Source organism: Strix uralensis, chromosome 2 (assembly GCF_047716275.1).
Source record: "Strix uralensis isolate ZFMK-TIS-50842 chromosome 2, bStrUra1, whole genome shotgun sequence".
NCBI lineage: Eukaryota > Metazoa > Chordata > Aves > Strigiformes > Strigidae > Strix > Strix uralensis.
In genome coordinates, this window is record NC_133973.1 from 4,776,376 (window position 1) to 4,796,373 (window position 19,998).

At 48.8% G+C, this 19,998-nt stretch overlaps 1 protein-coding gene across 2 annotated transcripts in view; it reads left to right on the forward strand.

Annotated features, from left to right (window-relative positions):
* The first annotated feature begins 5,533 nt into the window (after positions 1 to 5,533).
* VANGL1 (VANGL planar cell polarity protein 1) overlaps positions 5,534 to 19,998 on the forward strand; it is a 47,168-nt gene continuing 32,703 nt past the window's right edge. For both annotated transcript variants that reach the window (XM_074853202.1, XM_074853210.1), the window contains exons 1-4: positions 5,534 to 5,621; positions 13,022 to 13,313; positions 15,084 to 15,210; positions 18,008 to 18,615. In XM_074853202.1, the coding sequence (XP_074709303.1) occupies positions 13,231 to 13,313; positions 15,084 to 15,210; positions 18,008 to 18,615 (818 nt within the window). In that variant the 5' untranslated portion in view covers positions 5,534 to 5,621; positions 13,022 to 13,230. The remainder of the gene's footprint in view (positions 5,622 to 13,021; positions 13,314 to 15,083; positions 15,211 to 18,007; positions 18,616 to 19,998) is intronic.

The window sequence follows — 19,998 nt, forward strand, 5'->3', positions numbered from 1 at the left end:
GTATGCTGCTAGATTGAGGTCAGTGACACAGAGCAAGATCATGCATAGTTCAGATTGGTTATATGAGCAGTTTCATCAGATAGGACTTATGAAGTGGCATCCAGGCTCAGTGAAAAACTTTGCTCTCCACCCCATGCTAGAGTCTCCACTGATGCCGTATAAGAGTGGGCAATAATTCAGACTGACAGTTATACTTGTGCTGGCTCAGCTCATGCTAATGTTTCTTGCTTGACCAGGCACTGCCTGTGATTCTCAAAGTAGTGTGCAGACAAATTCTGTCTTTGGTGAGAAATCTCTATGGCCTATAACTTAAAAATTATCTTTTCATTCTACTTGGGAAACAGTAAAAAAATGGAGAAACCAATCAGGTTTTACGGACATGTGTAGATACGTGATTTTTGTCACTGAATTTTGTCACAGACAAAAATTATCTGAATATGTCACTGTGTGTTGGGGAAGGAGGAGTCTAGATTTTGGGGAAAGAAAGAGGAAGAGTGTTTTCCAAGGTGATGGAAAAAATTACAGCAAATTCAGCCCCAGTATCTTATCAAAAATATTGTATGTATGTGTCTCCAAACAAGGCAGAATCTGGCCCACAAACATGATCAGTAGAAAAATATAAGTAGATGGATTTATTTTAAAATAAGTGAATCTAATTGTCCTGGAGGAAGAAAAGAAAGCAAACCTTTGAGCAAAGAGATGACTTGAAAGTGTAACCTACATGTCAAGTTGTGTGAAAACTCACACCACTTTACAATAGATGATCCTAGAAGAGACGGTGTAGACCTTTATTTAGCTAATTTGACTGGATAGCAGGTCGGTCATGCACTGTGATCAGCAGATCAAAATGTAAGATGGAGTGATTTAAAACACTAAGGGATTTGTTATAAGAAGGGATAATGTCCACATTCTGGAAAGTACCTTTTCTAGTACATCCAAGATCACTTGTGTTCCACAGCTGTGACTGAAAATCCATCTCTCCCTGGTCTTCTGTCCAACTCGTGCTTTTCAGAGTGAAAAATACAAGCCTGAGAAATGCAGTAGCAGGATTAGTAGCATTGCAGGATTAGTAGCATTACAGATTAGTATTTCCTCTGAATAAGCAGATCTCTGTATCATTTTGAATTCCCTGCATGAATGAGTTGGTGTGTGTTTTCCATGCTGGACTCTACCATCCACCCATCTTGGCCTTGGTCAGATGGTATTGCATTTGTGGGAAGACACCTAGAACCTTCTGAAAAGGTGATGAGGACACAAATTGTCTTGATCCTCATGTTTCAATCAGAAAAAGAATGTTCCTGCTTGCACTTCCTAGCATTTTCTTGAGTATTTCTTCAAAGTTATGGATAGAAACAGTCCCCTCAAGGAACTATGCGAAGTGAGAATGCCAGTCATGTTTCTGTTGGAAAAACAAAACAAAGGAGTGTTAAGGGAAGCCAGAAGCTGCTTCTTGTAAGATCTGAAAACATCTCTGGTTTTGCTGCCTTGAGCAGAAAATAATTATTTTATTAACTCATTTATTGAAGTAGGTGCAGGGCATCTACTAGCCTTCCTCTGCTACTTCCAGTGAACTTGAGGCTGTAGCATTCACATTATAAGGAATTTTTTTTCTAAATAGGAGAAGAGAGACAAGTTAGGAGCAAATCAAAGGTATTTATGATCTCATGCAAGTCCACTGCAGAAAGAGAGAAAGAATCTGAGATCATATCCCTTTTCTGTGTGCCATATCATGAAATGGGCCAAGTTTGGGCCTGGCTTCATATGAGTGTCCTACCCCTTCATCTGTCCATCTGTGTGCACATCTAAGAGCATGCCATAAAGCAGTGCCAGTCCATGTACTTTACCCATTACAGATCCTGCCTAAAAGATCCCCTGGCCACTATGCCAGCAGGAATGGGAAAAGACCAAAACAGAAGGGATGAACAGTGAAGGTGTCTTCCATTACATGCAGATAGAGCACACTCTGGACCAGAAACCATCTTAGTTTGACATAGGCATACTGGAGTGACTCCAGTGTAGGTCCTCTAAAATGATTCAGGGCTTGGAGCATGTGACATACCAGCAGAGGCTAGGAGAGATGGGATTTTTTAGCCTTGAGAAGAGAGGTTTCAGAGTGGAATCAGTGTGTGTAAATGTGATTCAACATGTAGAAATACCCGATGGAAGGGAGTAAAAAAAGGGAGACAGACTCTTCTTAGTGGTATCCAGTGAAAGGAAAAGAGGGAATAGGTCCAAACTGAAATACATGAAATTCCATTTAAACATGAGAAAAAACCTTTTTCACTATGCAGGTGTTAAACACTGAAACAGGTTGCCGAGGGAGGTTGTGGACTCTGTCTTTGAGATGCTCAAAATCCAATTTGGCACAGCCCTGAGCAACCTGCTGTAGCTGATTCTGTTCTGATTGGGGACACTGTATCTCCAAAAGTCCATTCCAACTTAAATGAGTCTTCTGTGAATCTCTGAGATCCATTCTGGGTACTGTATAAAAAAAAAAAACCAAAAACCCAAAAAACCCCTCTCATTTTCCCTATTCAGTAGTGTACAGGAGTAGAGCACTTCACAAATTTCTGAACTATGACCCTACCGCACATGGGGCTTCACTCATGTGAAACATTTCCTCACTTCTCAGTGGTTTAAATAGATGATGAGAGATAAACGTGTACAGTGTCTCAGCATCTGCCCCTGAGCCCCTCTTCGATGTGTTCCTCCTTTGCCAATATTCTGTGTAACAGCTTGACCTAGTTGGGCGCAAGTGGGGCTCCCTGCTGGGTCTAACAGGTATTTATGCCAGCTAGGTCTGGACAGGGGTAGGTGCTGGTCCTCTCTGAGGTTTGTATATATCAGCTGGCTGAACAGGGGCCAGCAGGGTGCCCAGGTGGCCAAGAAGGCCAATGGCATCCTGGCTTGTATCAGCAATAGCGTGGCCAGCAGGGACAGGGAAGGGACCTTACCCCTGAACTCGGCACTGGTGAGCCTGCACCTCGATGACTGGGTTCAGTTTTGGGCCCCTCACTCCAAAAAGGCCATTGAATGACTCGAGCATGTCCAGAGAAGGGCAACGGAGCTGGTGCAGGGTCTGGAGCACAGGTCTGATGGGGAGCGGCTGAGGGAACTGGGGGGGTTTAGTCTGGAGAAGAGGAGGCTGAGGGGAGACCTCATCGCCCTCTACAACTCCCTGAAAGGAGGGTGCAGAGAGGGGGGATGAGTCTCTTGAACCAAGGAACAAGCGCCAGGACAAGAGGGAATGGCCTCAAGCTGCGCCAGGGCAGGGTCAGACTGGCTCTTAGGAAGTATTTCTTTGCAGAAGGGGTTGTTGGGCGTTGGAATGGGCTGCCCAGGGCAGGGGGGGAGTCCCCATCCCTGGAGGGGTTGAAGAGTCGGGTTGACCCAGCGCTGAGGGATCTGGTGGAGTTGAGAATGGTCAGTGTGAGGTTAATGGTTGGACTAAATGATTTTCAAGGTCTTTTCCAACCTACATGATTCTATGATTCTGTATGCATCCCCAGCTTAGATCTCTTAGCAATCTTTCTGTGGGGTACTGCAACAAGTCCTGCTGCTCTAGACCATAAAACTAGTGTTTACAAATCCTCTAAATCTTCTTGAGCAGCCACTGGGGCAGCATAGTAGGAGAGGAAATACAGACTTTGCAGAATTTCTTGGTTGCTCTCAAAGAAGTCCAGTTAAAGACCTTTGGAAAAGTCCTTTTTCCCTTGTTGAAGTTTTCCCCTGAGTTTCCGTAGCCTTTCAGGCAGGGCAGCATCTCCCCTTGTCCTTCTTCCCCTCGCAGCAGAGGTGAAACCTTGCTCCTTGCACCGAGTGTCCCCCCTGCACCCGATGGACGGCGTGCACGAACTCCAGCCTGTTGCCTTTTGTCACGTTTCCCCCACCTGTGAGCGGGGAGGAAGCAAGGCCCGTTGCGATGGCAGAGCGGTGGGGAGCCATCAGCAGCCCGCGAGGCTGAGAGGCAGGCTTTCAGCAGGGTGTCAGAGCTTTCCAGGGCAGGGCCATTGCCTGGAATGCAGCAGAGTACTCGGGCCTTGGGCAAGTTTAGACAGATGTTGATGCATAATACAAGATGGAGCCTATCACTTGATATCAGTCTCTTCCAGGCAGTCACGGGGTTGGGTGAGCAGCTACGCCATGCAAAACAGGAGGTAATGTAACTACCAAATCAGAGTGATTATGGAAACGTTTCTCCTAATTCCCTGTTGTCTGTTCCGTTGTAAAGGCATTCCGTGTTGTATGGATGTTGAGTAGGGGGCAAGCACCACAAGGAAAACCGTGGCATTATTTTGGAAAAAGGGAGTGAGGAGAAATTGGAGGGGAGAAATAAAAGATGCAATCTACAGCAGGCCACAATAATGCAACACAGAAAGTCTTGGATAGGAATAACTTCAGTATCTTCTGCGTTTGTTCCCTTTGTAAACTGGATCGTTCTTGAGTAGTTCAAGGCACAGGGCTGGAATTCTAGATTTGTTAGGCATTGGAATGGGCTGCCCAGGGCAGTGGTGGAGTCCCCATCCCTGGAGGTGTTCAAGAGGCGGGTTGACATAGCACTTAGGGATATGGTGTAGTTGGGAACTGTCAGTGCTAGGTTAACGGCTGGACTAGATGATCTTCAAGGTCCTTTCCAACCGAGATGATTCTGTGATTTTCTTCATGCGTTCCCACCTGCTGGTTCATTGTACAGCCTGAAAACTTGGCTATTCTTAACGGGTACGCCAACCCAAAGATTAAATGTAGAAGGAGCAACATTTGAGTATAGAAAAGGTGACTCGTGTGACACACAGAACTCTGCTTCTTCCCTTCCCAGCTGCCCAGAGCCAGCAGTGTTAGGAATTTGGTGCCCAAGGCAGGCTCCGGGCAGCGGCTTCGGGCAAAGCAGGTCTTTCTCCTGGGGGGGCAGGAGGTCCTTCCTCACGGCAGACCTCTTGTGACCGGGGGCCAAGTGTGCTGCGGCTGCAGGCGATGGGGTGGAGGAACAGACCGAGCAGACCCGAAGGCGAGGCATTACTGTGCCTAGCGATCCACTTAGCCTTGGAGGAAAGCCAAGAACACGGTTGTCCTGGATGGGAGAGCTCAAAGGGACTGGTCTGCCTGCTGGAGTGTGACGGCGTAAGGACGGGTGAGGAGCGAGGCGGGGTGGAGGAGAGCTGTGGAGCCGAAGGGCTCAGCCCTGGAGGGGCTGTGGGGTTCAGGAGGGGGGAGCAGGGGCGAGGGGTAGCTCTCGGCAAGGGGGGCAGCGGCAGAGGTGCCTCCGAGCTGAGAGGCGGGGGAGGCAGAGCTGCAGGGAGAGGGTCAGAGGGGGAAGGATCAGGCCGGGAGGGGGGGTGAGCCGCGGCTCCAGCCGCAGGACCCCCCCGGGTAGGACCCCCCAAGGGCCGGGGGCTGCGGAGCAGGACCCGGGGTGCCGTGGGGAGCGAAGGCGGCCGCTTGCCGGCGAGGGAAAGCCGCGCCCGGGGGGCGGTGGCTGCGGCGGGGCGGGGCAGGGACGGGGGAGCGGGGCGGTGCCGGGCACAGGAAGCGGAAAGCGGCGGCAGCAGCAGCGACGGCGGCCGCCGCCGGGGGAAGGCGGCGGGTCGGTGCCGGGAGCGGCATGGGGCGGCCGCGGGAGGGAGGTGAGTCCGTCCGTCGGTCTGTGCGCCTGCTTGTCGGTCCTGTGTGTGTGCGGCCCCCGCCGCCGCCAGGACACCCCGCCCCTGGGGTGCCGGTGGGGCAGCCTCCTGGGCTCCCGCGCCTGCCGGCCGGGATGGGGCTGAGAGCCCGGCCGGGCTCCGGTGGTGCTGGCTGCGGCCCCGCTCCCCACGCCCGGGGCTCTCCGCCGGGCGCCGGCTCCCGTGGCTGGGCGGAGCGGGGCGGCCGCCGGGCCTCGCTCCCTCCCTCCCTCCCTCCTGCCCGCCGGGAGGCTGCTGGGGCGGCGGGTCGCGGCTGCGATGCCGCGGGCGGGAGAGGACTCGGCTTCCCGGGGGGAAACCCTGGAAGGCCGGCGGGGGCCGTAGGTGGAGCCGCTGAGGGTGGGCAGCGGTTTCTCTGCCCGGCTTCGCCTTCGAAGAAACCCGCGAATGCGCCAGCAGGGTGAGCCCACGCCGGTGGGGAGGCTCCCGGGATCCCTCAAACCCCCGGGCCGTATGAAACGAGCTGCTTTATGCCTCGGGGGTCACTGCCGGGGGAGGGAGGGCTCAATCCCGCCTCTCTGCTCAGGAGCTGGCTTGGCCGCTGAGGTGATGCCCGAAGTCGGGGGCTCGCAGGACCCAGCGGTTGTTCCGTTCCGCGAGTTACGGTGTGTGGGGAAGCTCCGGCTGGCGTGGCTGGGGTTAAACCTGCTCCAGAGACAGCCCTCGAGAGGAGAGTGTCCTCCTGCCTCGGCAGGGCCGGCCTGGGATGCAGAGCTCCCGCTTCTGAGCGCCCAACAGAGGGCAAAGCTGTTGCATTAGCTGTTCGGTTTCAGTAACGGCACGCTTTCGGAGAGCCGCTCTGAAACAACCCTGTCTTCTCGTTTAAAAGGCTGTCAAGGTTGTAAACTAACTCTCTTACGCCGAACGCTCTGACTTGCAGGGCTACGAAATCGTGAAGGACTCGATGGTGGGGTTTTTAGTCTGAGGAGGCGGCATTAGCAATGGTCTGACTGTTCTACAACTCCCTGAAAGGAGGGTGCAGAGAGGGGGGATGAGTCTCTTGAACCAAGGAACCAGCGCCAGGACAAGAGGGAATGGCCTCAAGCTGCGCCAGGGCAGGGTCAGACTGGCTCTTAGGAAGGATTTCTTTGCAAAAGGGGTTGTTGGGCGTTGGAATGGGCTGCCCAGGGCAGGGGGGGAGTCCCCATCCCTGGAGGGGTTGAAGAGTCGGGTTGACCCAGCGCTGAGGGATCTGGTGGAGTTGGGAACGGTCAGTGTGAGGTTCATGGCTGGACTGGAGGATCTTCAAGGTCTTTTCCAACCTTGATGATTGTGTGATTCTGTGCTTGAAGCAGTGGGGTTTTTTAGCCCTGGGTTTGTCAATAATGAATTGCCCACAAGATCTTTGCAGCCGTAAAGAGTTAAGAAGCTAAGTCACAGTGGCTGGAAGAGCAAGTTAGGATGTTGCACTTTCAGTAGAGAAACCTTTTGTAACTTATAGCCTTTAATGCTATGGCTAAAAATAAACTTTGAAAGTAAGGTACAGGTACTGCCTGCTTGGATAGGCAGAGTCTGAAGAGTCTTGTATGAGTCTTTCCCCTTTTTGTTTCAGTAAGGCTGCTGGGCTTTAAATGTCAGTATGGAAAACTGTGTTCCCGTGCATAGTCCCAGGTGCTCTAGTGTCATGAGGGTGAGGCTGCGATACCCTCTGCTGTGTGGCATGTCTCTGGGGTTAAGAGGTGCCCTTGAAGATCTAGCAACACGGGAGACGTATGAGCAAGGAAGCACAAGCTTTCACCAGCCTGGGGGGTTGGCCGCCGAGGTGTAATTTGCACGATAGGCTTGAATGGTTGTGCTTCAGAAACTCGGACAGTGCAGTTGTGGTTCCTGGAGTGGTCAAAGGACATCCTCCAGGGAGGTGCTTCACCAGTGGGTTCCACGCAGAGAACTTCCCAACTTCCAGCTGTGTAACAGGGGGGCAAGAGCTTGGGGCTTATTGCTTAGAAACACCGCTTGCTTGGGTGGTGGTTTTGGCCAGGCGTTTCTGTTGTCAACTGAAACAGCCTCGCTATGTTTTCAGACCTGTGTTGTTGCACGTTCTGATTAAACATGCAGGTGGATTGTTTCATTAAACCAAGTGACTTTTCTTTTTGAAATATCCATGTCATGGACTAATGGTTTTCAGCCTGGGGGCTGGAAATTCCCAGGGGTCTATGAAATCTTTCTAAGAAGCCTCTGAGAAGCAAAAGAAAAGAGAACCTATTGCTAGAGGGCTTGAATTTGCTGACTACTAAACATTTTTTTAGGATGAGGGGCTTGCAAATCAAGAGCCACCGCTGTAGAGTAAAAGCCCTGTTTTATTTATATATATATATATATATATAAGGGCAAAATTAACCTTATTTAATGACATGCAAATATAAGTAGAAAGCTTTTAGGAAAAACCTTGTTTCCCAAAGCTGGTTGGCCGTTAAAACTGAAAGCCTTGGCTCTGCAAGTAGATTAGCATGGGTGAACTTCTGTCCTTACAGATCAAATTGCTGGATTGGGGCCTGCTCAGGAAATTCAAAAGCAAAAGGTTCCAGTGGCATTGCTCATAGGTCTTACTATATATGCAGTTGAATGTAGCAAGTTACGTAACTTCTCGTTTTTCTGAAGTGAATAATAGGAATGAGCTGCAGCTGTTACTGTGCAGCCAGGTTAATGCCAGAGTTAGAAGTCTTTCTCACTGCTTAGCCATCTCTTAATTATTTTTACTCTTGAACCCTAACGCTATCCCATAGCTTGGTGCTTGGAATTCTGCATGTTTAATTTGTAAAGCTCTTCATTTCACTAAACGAAGAAAAAACTTGGTGCGATAGCTCATGGGCATCCGTTACCCTGTAGACAGCTGGTGAGGCTGACAGCCTACGGAGCTGAATGTGCGCACATCCTCATGGACACTTGTGGCTGCTTGTGCTCCAGATGGCACTTCCAAATATAAGTAACTTCATGAACTGACTGGTAAATCAACTCTAATTGATTGCAAGTTTTAAACAGAGTAAGATTGAAACTACACGCAAGGATTTCAAAGCTGAGATGCTTTGGAGTTATTTGCCCAACTTCACAGGGGAAAATCCATCGGGAAAGCATGGGATGTAAGAGTGCTCTTCTTCGCATTTGCCCTCTTTGATTTAAAGATGTAACTTGCTCTTTTAAGTTTCCCTTGGGCTGGGTGCCAAACTGTGCTCCCTTGAAGACAATCACAAAGCGGACTTCATTGGAAATGGCATTGGGCTCCCAGCGTGGAAAATAGCAATTCAAAAGAACTCTTTTTTTTTTTTTTTGGAGATTTATGACCATATGAAAAGAGGGAGTTACAATGAGTTGTGTAGCTGCGTAGAAACTGTAATTACAGTGATCTCTGTGGTATTCAGGGGTAACTACATTTCTCCACTGTCAAGCAGGATGCAGCCATCCTTCCTGCCAGAATAGGGTCCCAAAATTTCCTCTGAGGCATCCTTAGCACTGTTTTCCATCTAGTACTTGGCATCTTTCTGTCACTGGTGAGTAAGGGAAAGGCAAAGTGAGAGTGCCGGCCCTACTGGGAGCAAAGTGCTGGGTGTGCAGTTACACAATTGCTGTGGTTGGAGCAGAGGAGGCATTCCCATCTCTCCTCTAGCTGTTTGCTTGTGCTGCTATTCACCCTGGTGTTGGTTTTGCTGTTTGGGGCTGTGCTGTGAACTAGGTCACGGAAAGGACCCGAGACAAAAGCATGGCGAGGGGGAGAAAAGGGACTTTTTGTTTTGTTTTCCAGCGGTGCTGTTTGCTCGCTGAGAATTGTGTTGACACAACCAAAAGTGGTGAACCATGGTGCAGAGGTGGAAGCTACTAACACCGGCTTTCTTGTCAACACCAAAATACAGTGCAACCGTACCCTTGGGCTGAAGGAGCTTTCTTTCACACGGGGCCAGAAGCTCTGCAAACAGACCATGGAGACACCAGAGTCCTGCGAGATGTAATGATCTTTTGTGAAGCCGTTTCAATTGGCTAAATTGGTCTCTTGATTCACACTTGTTTGTGGAGGAATGAGGCCCCAGATGATGGGGCTGCTTCTTTACGCAGCACAGTTGTCCTTGCCCAGACGGGTAGGGTAGGAATCATCATTAATAGTGATTTAGCAGTGGAGGTCTTAGCCTGGATATGGTTGTGCTATGAAGGATACGTGTACAGCTTGTCTTCTCTAGCTTTGCTCAGGCTCTAGTGGTGGGCACTATTGGGTTGGTGGCTAATCCAGGGTTAAATTCTGTCCATGCCATTGAAAAGAGCTCCAACCCGGAGAAGCAGTTTAACATGTTCGTTGTCTTCTGGTCCCCTCCCTACCTTTTCCCTAGTAGTTCCAGAATCTTTTCTGCCAGAAGGCTGGTCCCCTTCCTGTTCTAAAGTAGACCAGGAGGTAGGTAACCTGCTTGGCTTGGCTATGAGGAGTGTGTGTTTGGACTGTGCTCCTTCCTCCTTGGTTTCTTCATCTCATCCTGCTCAGGCTGGGGGTGGTGTCCAGCTAGCAGCCCAGGCCAAATCTAAGAAGCCTTCTTGACAATCAGCCTCGGTTGGGCACCAGACAAAGCCAGTGGTCTTCTGCTTCTTCCAGCTGAAATTGGGCGGATATGTTTTATTGCCAGCAGCCCTGTAACTGCCTTGGCAGGAAGATCTATTTGGCCACCGGTGTGTCCTGCAGCTGGGACAAGGAGGTGGTGCAGAGTCCCTGAGTTCATTGTACTGCTTTTGACAAGAATTCAGGAGACTTAACATTTTTGGGGGGCCGCCCTGTTGACTTTTCACAGAGCTGTGTCAAAACTGTTGCTCATGTTTACACAGAAAACGAAAGTTGGCATGATCCAGCCTGCCCCGACGTTCCGGTGCTGGTCTTCCCACGAGTCTGCTTTCTCTGCCTGGTGCCCAGCACTGCATTGCTTCACCCACCGTCAAATGGGCGCTGCTGCTTCACGGTGCCTGTTTAGGCAGCCTCTGAATTTCCACAGCAGCCTCTACCTGCTGAAATGTTCTCTCACCTCTCCTGAGAAGTGTGACCCTGTGCTGCTGGGGGTGCGAGGGGTCAGAAGGGGAGCTCTGTTCCCAGTCCCTGTCTCAGCTCTGATTCTTCTATCTGGGAGTTGGGGGGGTGGAAATTTTTATGTGGTTAGAGGAAAAGGCTGGGAGTTGATGCTTTCCTAGACGCCTAGGAAAAATGCGTAACCCTTACTGATGTATGCTGGCAGCTCTCCTGCTTTTCCTATTCCTGTAACGTTGTGGTATGTATTTGTGAGAGAGTGATGGTTCTCAAAGGGACTCCAGTAACATCACAGTCAGTGGTTTAAGCCTATAATACTTCTTACCGCCTTTTATCCAACTGAGGGTGTTCCTGGTTTGTAATGTCTAATGATTGCAAGGCCTGTGTAGCCATCTCCTTTGTTGGTATCATAGCGCTTTTTGAAGGTAGAGGGGTGCTGGCCTCACCCCCATTTATTGGAGAAGGACAGAGACAGAGGAAGGATTTTTTCTGTGACTGCCTAGCAGGACAGAGGTAAAAATCAGCTTTAACGAGTTCCAGCCTATTGCTGGAGCCATAAGCTGTGTGTGAGTCTAGGGAGTTAACGAGCAGTAACATCATGTGTCCCAGGCTGGGGGATTTTTAATTCCTGTTACAGTAATGATGCCATTTTCCAAACTGCTGTGCCTTGGCTTTATGTTTTGTTGTGTTTAAATCCATCCTCATTCCTCCCCTCTCCAAACTGGGCCTTACGTTCCCATCCTTATTTGTCCTTCCTAGATTCTCTGCTGCCTTTAAGGAGCTTTCTCCAGGCACGATGCGTACTTAGAGCTTGGGAGTTCCTGTACACAAAAGGTCCTCCCCGCCTTCTCCTCTCCAAGAGCCCTGGCAAGCGCAAGTGTTGTGCAAATACCTGCAGCTCCCGATGCAGTGGGAACGCTTCTGTACTTTGTTGCAGATCGCACCACCAGCCAAGGAGCCCTGTGGGGAAGAGGCTTCGTTCTTTGGCACGGCTTGCGTGTGGTAGAGCTCTGTGCTGGGTTACGAGCTTTTTCTGGAGGTGTTAGTGGAGGAATCTTATGTCTGGAAAGAATGGTTGGCCAAGTATGAAGCCTGATTTCTGTTGCTGTCCCTCTGTGTTTGGGGAGGGAGAGGGCTGAAAGCAGTGGTTACTGTTTTATTGCTAACAGCTTTGAAAACTGCTCTGAGCAGAAAATAACGGAGGGATCTAATTTAATTTTAAAGCAGTCTTTGCCCGCTCTGAACGTACAGCATGGCTGTAGTCCTGTGTTGGCTGGAGGCAGCAGTCTGGGCAGGAGGCACGCGAGAGTGGTCCTGCGTGCCAAATGCTGGGCTGTACCAAGGTACCTCCATCCGTAGCTGCAACCCCTCCAGCTGCACCTCTTTGCTATTTGCATGCGTTTCCCCAAACCAGTGACTAACTCCCCTCTTCTCCGTTTCTCTTCTCACCTAACACAGGATGTGGGTTTGGAAAGCGGGATGGTGTCTCCCCTTCTTCCCCACAGGGTTCAGGGGTTTTGACCTGTCACTGCTGGGAATTGTTCTGATGTCGCCCTGCTCCTGTTCCAAAAAACATGAGTCTCTTCTGCCCTTTACGGATGGCACTTAAGCTTCTGTTCCGAATGGAAGTACGTTGTAAGAAGTGTTGGCCCATATAAGCTAGATGTGATCTCTAATCAGCTCTCCCCAGTGTTCTTAGTATGTGTATATATAGAGACAATTTTTAATAAAATTCAATTCATCAAGGCCCAAATTAGCTTCTGGAGGCAAAGGTTACAAAGAAAGGGAGGTGCTCACAGTGCCATTGATTGTATAGTAACTAATGCTTGTAAAATGGGCACACCTTGCCGTTGTGAAAACAAAGCAGGTTCAGACATGGTGGTCTGATCCTCTCCTGCATTTCTCCTAGGAAAGTCACCCTCACCCCCCCTTCCCCCTATATATAGGCTGTAATGCTGCTGCTCTGAGTCGGGGGGTATTTGGGCTGCGTGTTACACAGGTGGAGAGATGGGGGTGTGGAAACCAAACCCCGTACTTTTTCTGGGAGTGAATTTTTGTATCTAGGCTGCTGAGCCTTCTCCAAGTCACCGTCTTTTCCAGGTGACTTAAGACATTTCTTCTGGATTTTTAGATGAATGGGCTAGACTTTGCAAAACAGACATACATTTTGTTTAAAGCTCTACAAATGCATGTGTTTCACTAGACTGGAAAGAGATACTGGCCGGGACAAGCTTGTGAATTGAGAACAGCATGATGAGTGGTGACATGTGGACAGGGTGAGGGAATTGCTGCAGTGGGAATGATGTCTTGCTTTGCTTAGAGTGCACTTCCATGCCTGTTTCTCTTTCCTTAGGTCGATCGTGAGAAGCTGAGCACCCTCCCTCCCCTCCCCGCTGGTCAAATTCCTTGTAAGTGAAGCTCACACGCTGTCTGAGGACCAAACCTCACTGATGACTGGGAAGCAAAGAGTACCCAGGAAAGCACTTTTACCACGGACTCCACCTCAGGAGCACCAGGAACTCATCTTCTAAGTAAAACCTGTGCCCCTTCTGTGCAGACCCCATGTCTGCTGCAATGGATACAGAATCAACATACTCGGGATACTCCCACTACTCAGGTCACTCCAAAAAAGCCCACAGACAAGGGTAAGGAAAAGTTTATTTTTAATTACTTACTGCTCTAAGCTAGGATATGTCCTGTGGGGAAAAAAAATTGTAAGCCAGGATGAAATCAGTGGGGCCACAGCTCTGGAGGAGATACATGTGGAGGGTCCTCATGAGGAGACTGGAAGCAATAATGCTGCTTAATTTAATTATATTCAACCTGTTGGATGCACGTTGGGGTCATGTATGGCCAGAAAGATTGGGATGGTGCCAGCAGAAAGAAAAGATCACTTTAACTCTGCTCTTAAAGTGCAAGGGAGTAGAGTCTCTGGGGAGAAGACATGCCAGACTTCCTAAACTGATAATTGCCAGTTGTTTTCTCTTCTGATGCTATTTCTTTATTGTGTAATAATGAAGCTTCCTATCTCTCCACACCATCCTCCTGGCTACTCTGTTGCTGGTGTGTTGTTTTTTTTTTTTAATAGAATTAGAGTGGTACTTGAGTCCACGAGTTCTTTATCAGCATTGATTGGATTAGAAGTCAGGCTTTTCTGAACTTGAATAGCAAGTCCTCTCTGTTGTGGCTCAGCAACCTCAAAAAACATCTTGCTGTGAAACTTCTGATTACTTGGAAACATTATCCTTTTTTTTCCCCCTGAATCTTCATTAGTTTTACTTGTAAAATGTGTGCCTCTTAACAGTCTTTGCAACTTAGAACTGAGCTGGTCCAAAATAACTTTGCATTTTGAAAGCAATTATCCTGTGTAGTTGGAAAAAGAATTCTTCCATGAAATGAAGTCTCTTTGCTCGCAGTCCAGTTACCGAGTAAAACATCTCGTTTGCCTTTTCTCTGTTCTTTAACACTCCCAACCCCAATATGGATTGCCCTTTGAAGCTTACAATGCCATGTGGAAAGACGCCTTCAGAGTTCCCAAAACAACATAAAAATCCTAGAGCCTTACTCCAAACAGGAAAAAGTCTTATCCCTTGAAACCTCTGGTCTTTGGTAATTCCAAGAGAGATGTAGTGAAGAGAGCAGAGTTGGGACACTGGATGCTCCTGAGCTTTAAGCCAGCCCCTGAGCACAGTGAGGGTCTCTGGTGCAAAGGCTGCTTTCCTGTCCAGGTAGGAAGGGGGAGGAAAATATTGGTGGGGCTTCACTCGTCTTGAGGTGTTCTCAAAACAAGAAGCCATGAGGTCTACAAGGGTACTCTGGAAGTAAGCACTACCCTGGTACCCTTGATGTTCTTGCTATCTTTGTAAGAGGTTAACTGGGGGTTATTAACCAGCGGAAATAAACTTCACCAGTTGTCCTACAGTGCTAAGGTCCTCGTTCAGAAGACTCTATGTTACAGGAACTAAAGCTGTCTTGATCAGTTCCTTGTGTTAACTGTACCCTGTGAGACCCTCGATTGCAGCTGGAGAGCTGTGTAGACCAGTTAATCCTAAATGGAGTTGCCTGTTCTTTGGAGAATGCAAACTTCCCTTTCAAGTGCAGCACTGGCAGAAGCTGTTTTAAGAGAAGATGAGGTGGTGGGGATGTGCCCTTGTCCCCTTTGCTCCCCTCTCCAATCACGGAGAGTGTAGACTGTCCCAGCCACCAGGCTATAGGCTGCTCTGGGCAAGGGCCCTTTCTACCTCTTCCAAAGCTTGTTTTGTCACAGATTGAGTCTGTATTGATCAAGAGATGGGCAAGCATGACCACAACCTAATGCTTAGGGCACCTGCTGCAGGTAGAGGTGTGGCAGATTCCAGGCCCTGCTCCAGAAACTACCTGGTAATGTTGTTTTCCTCTTGCTCTGTTTGGAAAAGGAGTCGGGACAGGCACAAATCGCCGCGAAGCAAAGATGGCAGTCGGTCTGAGAAGTCCGTCACTATCCAGACACCTCCTGCAGAGCCGCTGCTTGGGAACGATGCCTCTCGGGCAGAGGAGGGCCAGGTAAGGAGAGAATGAAAGCAAACGTGGAGTGTGGTTTCTGGAACAGAGCACGTGACTTACCGGTACGTGAGTAGGAAAAAAGCGTTGCTTGCGTGCTGTTAGTAAGGAATCAAAATTTATGGGTACCCTTTATTCATGCATAAAGGCAAGGTCTCAATCAGTTTTGTCTTTTTCTGAGAGCATTATTTTTGACAGCACCAGTGCTGATGTGACTACTCCTGGGGCACTAATTTGCCTCTGTGTTCAGAGCGTCATCTGCCAAGCTCTATAGAAACATCTGTTTCCATCATCTCACTGTGCATTATTCAGGTCAATGCTTTCACCTGTATGTGCACTTTTGTTTTTAAGCGGGATTTGCTCTAGGTCATCGCGTAAAGCACATTAAGACCAGAATCCCAGTAAAGAAAGATGAGAAATGTAAAAGTAATGTGAAATAGCTGGGAAGGAAGGTGAACTCAGTGAAAGCTGGTACGTTAACACCGGCTTAAATAAAGAATGGAATAATGCTGAGTTTAGATTGCACCCAGGATGGATCCCGTACTCTCTCTGCTTTAGCAGTTGATGTGATGGTGCATATTCATTTTCAAAGAATGGCTGATGCTGCAAGACATAGAACGCAGGATGTTTCAGTGCCTCCTGCGTTGGATTTGGTGTGTGTTAATCCTTGGCTGTGAGGGTCCATATCTGCCCTTTCAAAAAAAAAACCAAAAAACCCTGATGCCCAGTTTCTACCCAAACTGTGTATGGTAGTACTGATAACAGTATTCATGTAGCTGCCGGTGGGCTCGCTTCATGTATTGCCATTTGGTGTTTTGTAATCAGATGCTTGTTTTCTTAAGTCCCAGATATTACTTCAAATAGATCTAAAGGTGCTGGTGAATTCTTAAGCCCATGTTTCCATGTAAACCTCCTCAATGTGAATTAAAGCCAAAGCAACATAAGTTGATGCACGTGTGAGACTTTTCTCTTAGGAAGCAGGGTGACCTGAGTTGGGTCCAACAGCTTTGTACCACTAGAGATTTAGACTCATATTTCCTTATAACTGCACATTTTTTTGCTTCTGCCACTTAAAAGTGGGAAGAGCTGTTATAAGGGGTAGACTGAGACTGGGATTGCCTGTTGTCTTCTGGGCTGTAGCATTAAGCTGTTGTGGTGTTTCTGTCCCTTCTCTCTTCTGCACAGTTTCTCAGTTCATCAAATGGAGGAAACCAAGCTATTTCATGCATAAGCATAAAATAATTGAAATGCTTAGATTGCTTTACTGGAGACACTGGCAAAGAGGGAAATGTGATAGGATTATGCTGCCTTTCAGGACATACTACAATGCAAATATCTCTTCTGGGGCCTCTGTTTTGGTGAGAAGTGACTCAAACCCCCCTCATATTAATTCAAGATGCTGTTTGTGGTTGGTCTGTCTCAAAACCCTACTGCTCTAGGCATGGGAGGTATTCATGTATTGGAGTGCATTAGAAGTTAAATCCCTGAAGTTGTTCAAAGTAGTTGTGCTGCTTCTGTCTACTCCTTTCCCAAAGATTCTTCAGGACTCTTTCAAGGTAGTGAATAAAGGTTTAAAATGATGCCTGTTTCTTTAAAACAGTGTGGTTTGATCGGCGTGTGTAGCTGCAGAAGTCTGGGGGAAGGTGTAAATCCTATTAATGACACAGGCTGCAGAAAGATACACTCAGGAGGGTAGGAGGAAGAGCAAAATGTGTGCTTCTGAATGAGCGTTGCAGCTACAAAGGTACCAGGCACCGAGCACCAAAGCGCATGCATCGCCACTGTTTGGCAATGTGTATTTGTGCATTTGTGGGAAGCATCGGGAGCGTTCGTGTGCATGAGTCACTCCAGCAGCAGCTGTGAGTCAAATCCATACATGTCAGTGTAACTCTTTGGCCGTGCCAGCACCAGGAAGGAGCAATTGGAGGCATCGTGGGATGGGAGAAGTAGCTTGCAGAAGTCCTCTGATATGAGCTAGGGAAGAAATGAGACTTTCAGAAAAGATAATGTAATCTGAAGCTTGACTATATGGCAGCTATCTTTCAGGTAAGCTTCTTTGTGGCCGAGTGGCTTCTGACAGCGTCCTGAACTCTAATACCAGAGCTACTAAAATCCTCTAAATTTAAAGCCCCATACCTGAAAATATCCTCTGTGACCACCTGTGATTTGTTGGTTTAACTAAACTTTTATTAGAACGTCAGCTATTGAGGGCAGCGCTACTGTCAAGGAGAATAAAAGAAAATGAAGTGGAGGAACTTGCTGGAAGTGCGGTTGCTTCTGTTATGGATGGAAAAATAATGTGTGAACATGTTTTTGGTTGTGTAACAACAACAACTGGCTTGAAACACTGAAATGAAAATTTCCCTTCCAGGTGCTTCTGTGGTGCACTTGCACCGCAGAATTTGTGGGCTGAAAGAGTGCTAGTCCTTGCCCTGCACATGGGAACTGATGATTACTGTAGTTTCCAAGAGTTATGTGATATGACTCGTTAAGTGTGCTGGAAGAGGAACCTCTGGGGTACAGTGAGTGGCATAGCAAGCTGAGCTACCTGCTCTACATTACCAGTTTTTAACACCTAATGTTTATAGTCGCTGGTTTGGACAAGTTGCTGTTGTTTCCAAACCTTTGCTAATTTTCAGGGCTGGTTATTCAATATATTGAAAGTGTTGCTTTTGCTGCATTTTTTTTCTGGGACTTAAGTCTGTTGTAGCAATCTTTTTCCAGGCAAGAAAAATAGAAGACCTGGAAGGAATAACCTGATTGTTTCAATATTATTTTTGTTTATCTCTTCTTCTGTCAGGATGACAACTGGGGTGAGACCACAACAGCAATCACAGGCACCTCTGAGCACAGTATTTCCCAGGAGGACATTGCCCGGATCAGTAAGGATCTGGAGGACAGCGTTGGGTTGGACTGCAAACGTTACCTGGGCTTAACAGTGGCAGCTGTTCTCGGACTCCTTGTCTTCCTTACCCCCATCGCCTTCATTCTGTTACCCCAGATCCTGTGGCGGGATGATCTGGAGCCGTGTGGTACTGTCTGTGAGGGACTGTTCATCTCTGTGGCGTTTAAACTCCTCATTCTTCTGATTGGGACCTGGGCTCTGTTTTTCCGTCAGCCCAAGGCAGATTTACCAAGGGTGTTTGTGTTTCGGGCCCTTCTGTTGGTCCTCATATTCCTGTTTGTGTTTTCCTACTGGCTGTTTTACGGCGTTCGCATCTTGGACTCCAAGGACACCAACTACCAAGGAATAGTGCAGTACGCGGTGTCTCTGGTGGATGCTCTGCTCTTCATTCACTACCTGGCCATTGTGCTGCTGGAGCTACGGCAGCTGCAGCCCATGTTCACTGTCAAGGTAGTTCGGTCAACGGATGGAGAGTCGCGATACTACAGCTTGGGGCACTTGAGGTAGGTTACAAGCCCTTGAAGTCCAGTGGTGTAGATAAGTGTGGCTATGCTGTAGCATGAAGCGTCCGCTGTTTTTGTACATGGGATATTGCTGGTTTCTGAATCTTCCCCCAGAGGAGTCTTAGAGTCTCTCCAGAGTTACCAAGCTGAACCTCTCTTCCCCTCTGTGAGTATGGGAGAGCGTCCCTGTTTTGGAGGAGTCCTGTGCATTTCTGTAAATGGAAAGAGCTGATGGCACAACTTCAGGCTAGTCATTGGGATAAGCCTGATGAGGCTGCACTTCAGTCACAACAACCCCCAGCAGCGCTACAGGCTTGGGGAGGAGTGGCTGGAGAGCTGCCAGTCAGAGAGGGACCTGGGGGTGTTGATTGACAGCCGGCTGAACATGAGCCAGCAGTGTGCCCAGGTGGCCAAGAAGGCCAATGGCATCCTGGCTTGTATCAGCAATAGCGTGGCCAGCAGGGACAGGGAAGGGATCTTACCCCTATGCTCGGCACTGGTGAGGCCGCACCTCGATGACTGGGTTCAGTTTTGGGCCCCTCACTCCAAAAAGGCCATTGAATGACTCGAGCGTGTCCAGAGAAGGGCAACGAAGTTGGTGCAGGGTCTGGAGCACAGGTCTGATGGGGAGCGGCTGAGAGAACTGGGGGGGTTTAGTCTGGAGAAGAGGAGGCTGAGGGGAGACCTCATCGCCCTCTACAACTCCGTGACAGGAGGGTGCAGAGAGGTGGGGACGAGTCTCTTGAACCAAGGAACAAGTGCCAGGACAAGAGGTAATGGCTTTAAGTTGCACCAGGGCAGGGTCAGACTGGCTCTTAGGAAGTATTTCTTTCCAGAAGGGGTTGTTGGGTGTTGGAATGGGCTGCCCAGGGCAGGGGTGGAGTCCCCATCCCTGGAGGGGTTGAAGATTCGGGCTGACCCAGTGCTGAGGGATCTGGTGGAGTTGAGAATGGTCAGTGTGAGGTTCATGGTTGGACTGGAGGAGCTTCAAGGTCTTTTCCAACCTTGACGATTCTGTGATTCTGAGGTCTTTGTTTAAGATACTTCTCTGCACTTCTTGCCCTGTCTCCTTACTGGAGGAAAGGACAGAGGCCTCCTTGTGTAGCTGCGGCTGGCTTGTGCTCTTTGTACGGGGCAGATGCCACTTTGAGAGCAGCCCTTCAGGCTGTGCAGAGCATCGCTCCTTGGAGCCTCCTGACAGAAGGTCACCCGTATGTCAGGGGCTGAAGGAAGAAGTAAGTGACCCTGTGGGAGAAACCTATTGTGCTGTTGAAAACATCCATTTGTCCTCATTGCCCTGTGCAGCCAAGAGTTGTGCAGGAAACCTGAATAAACATCCCTTGGGTCAGATCAAGCACTGCTGCTTGGATCCTGGCCTTTTGT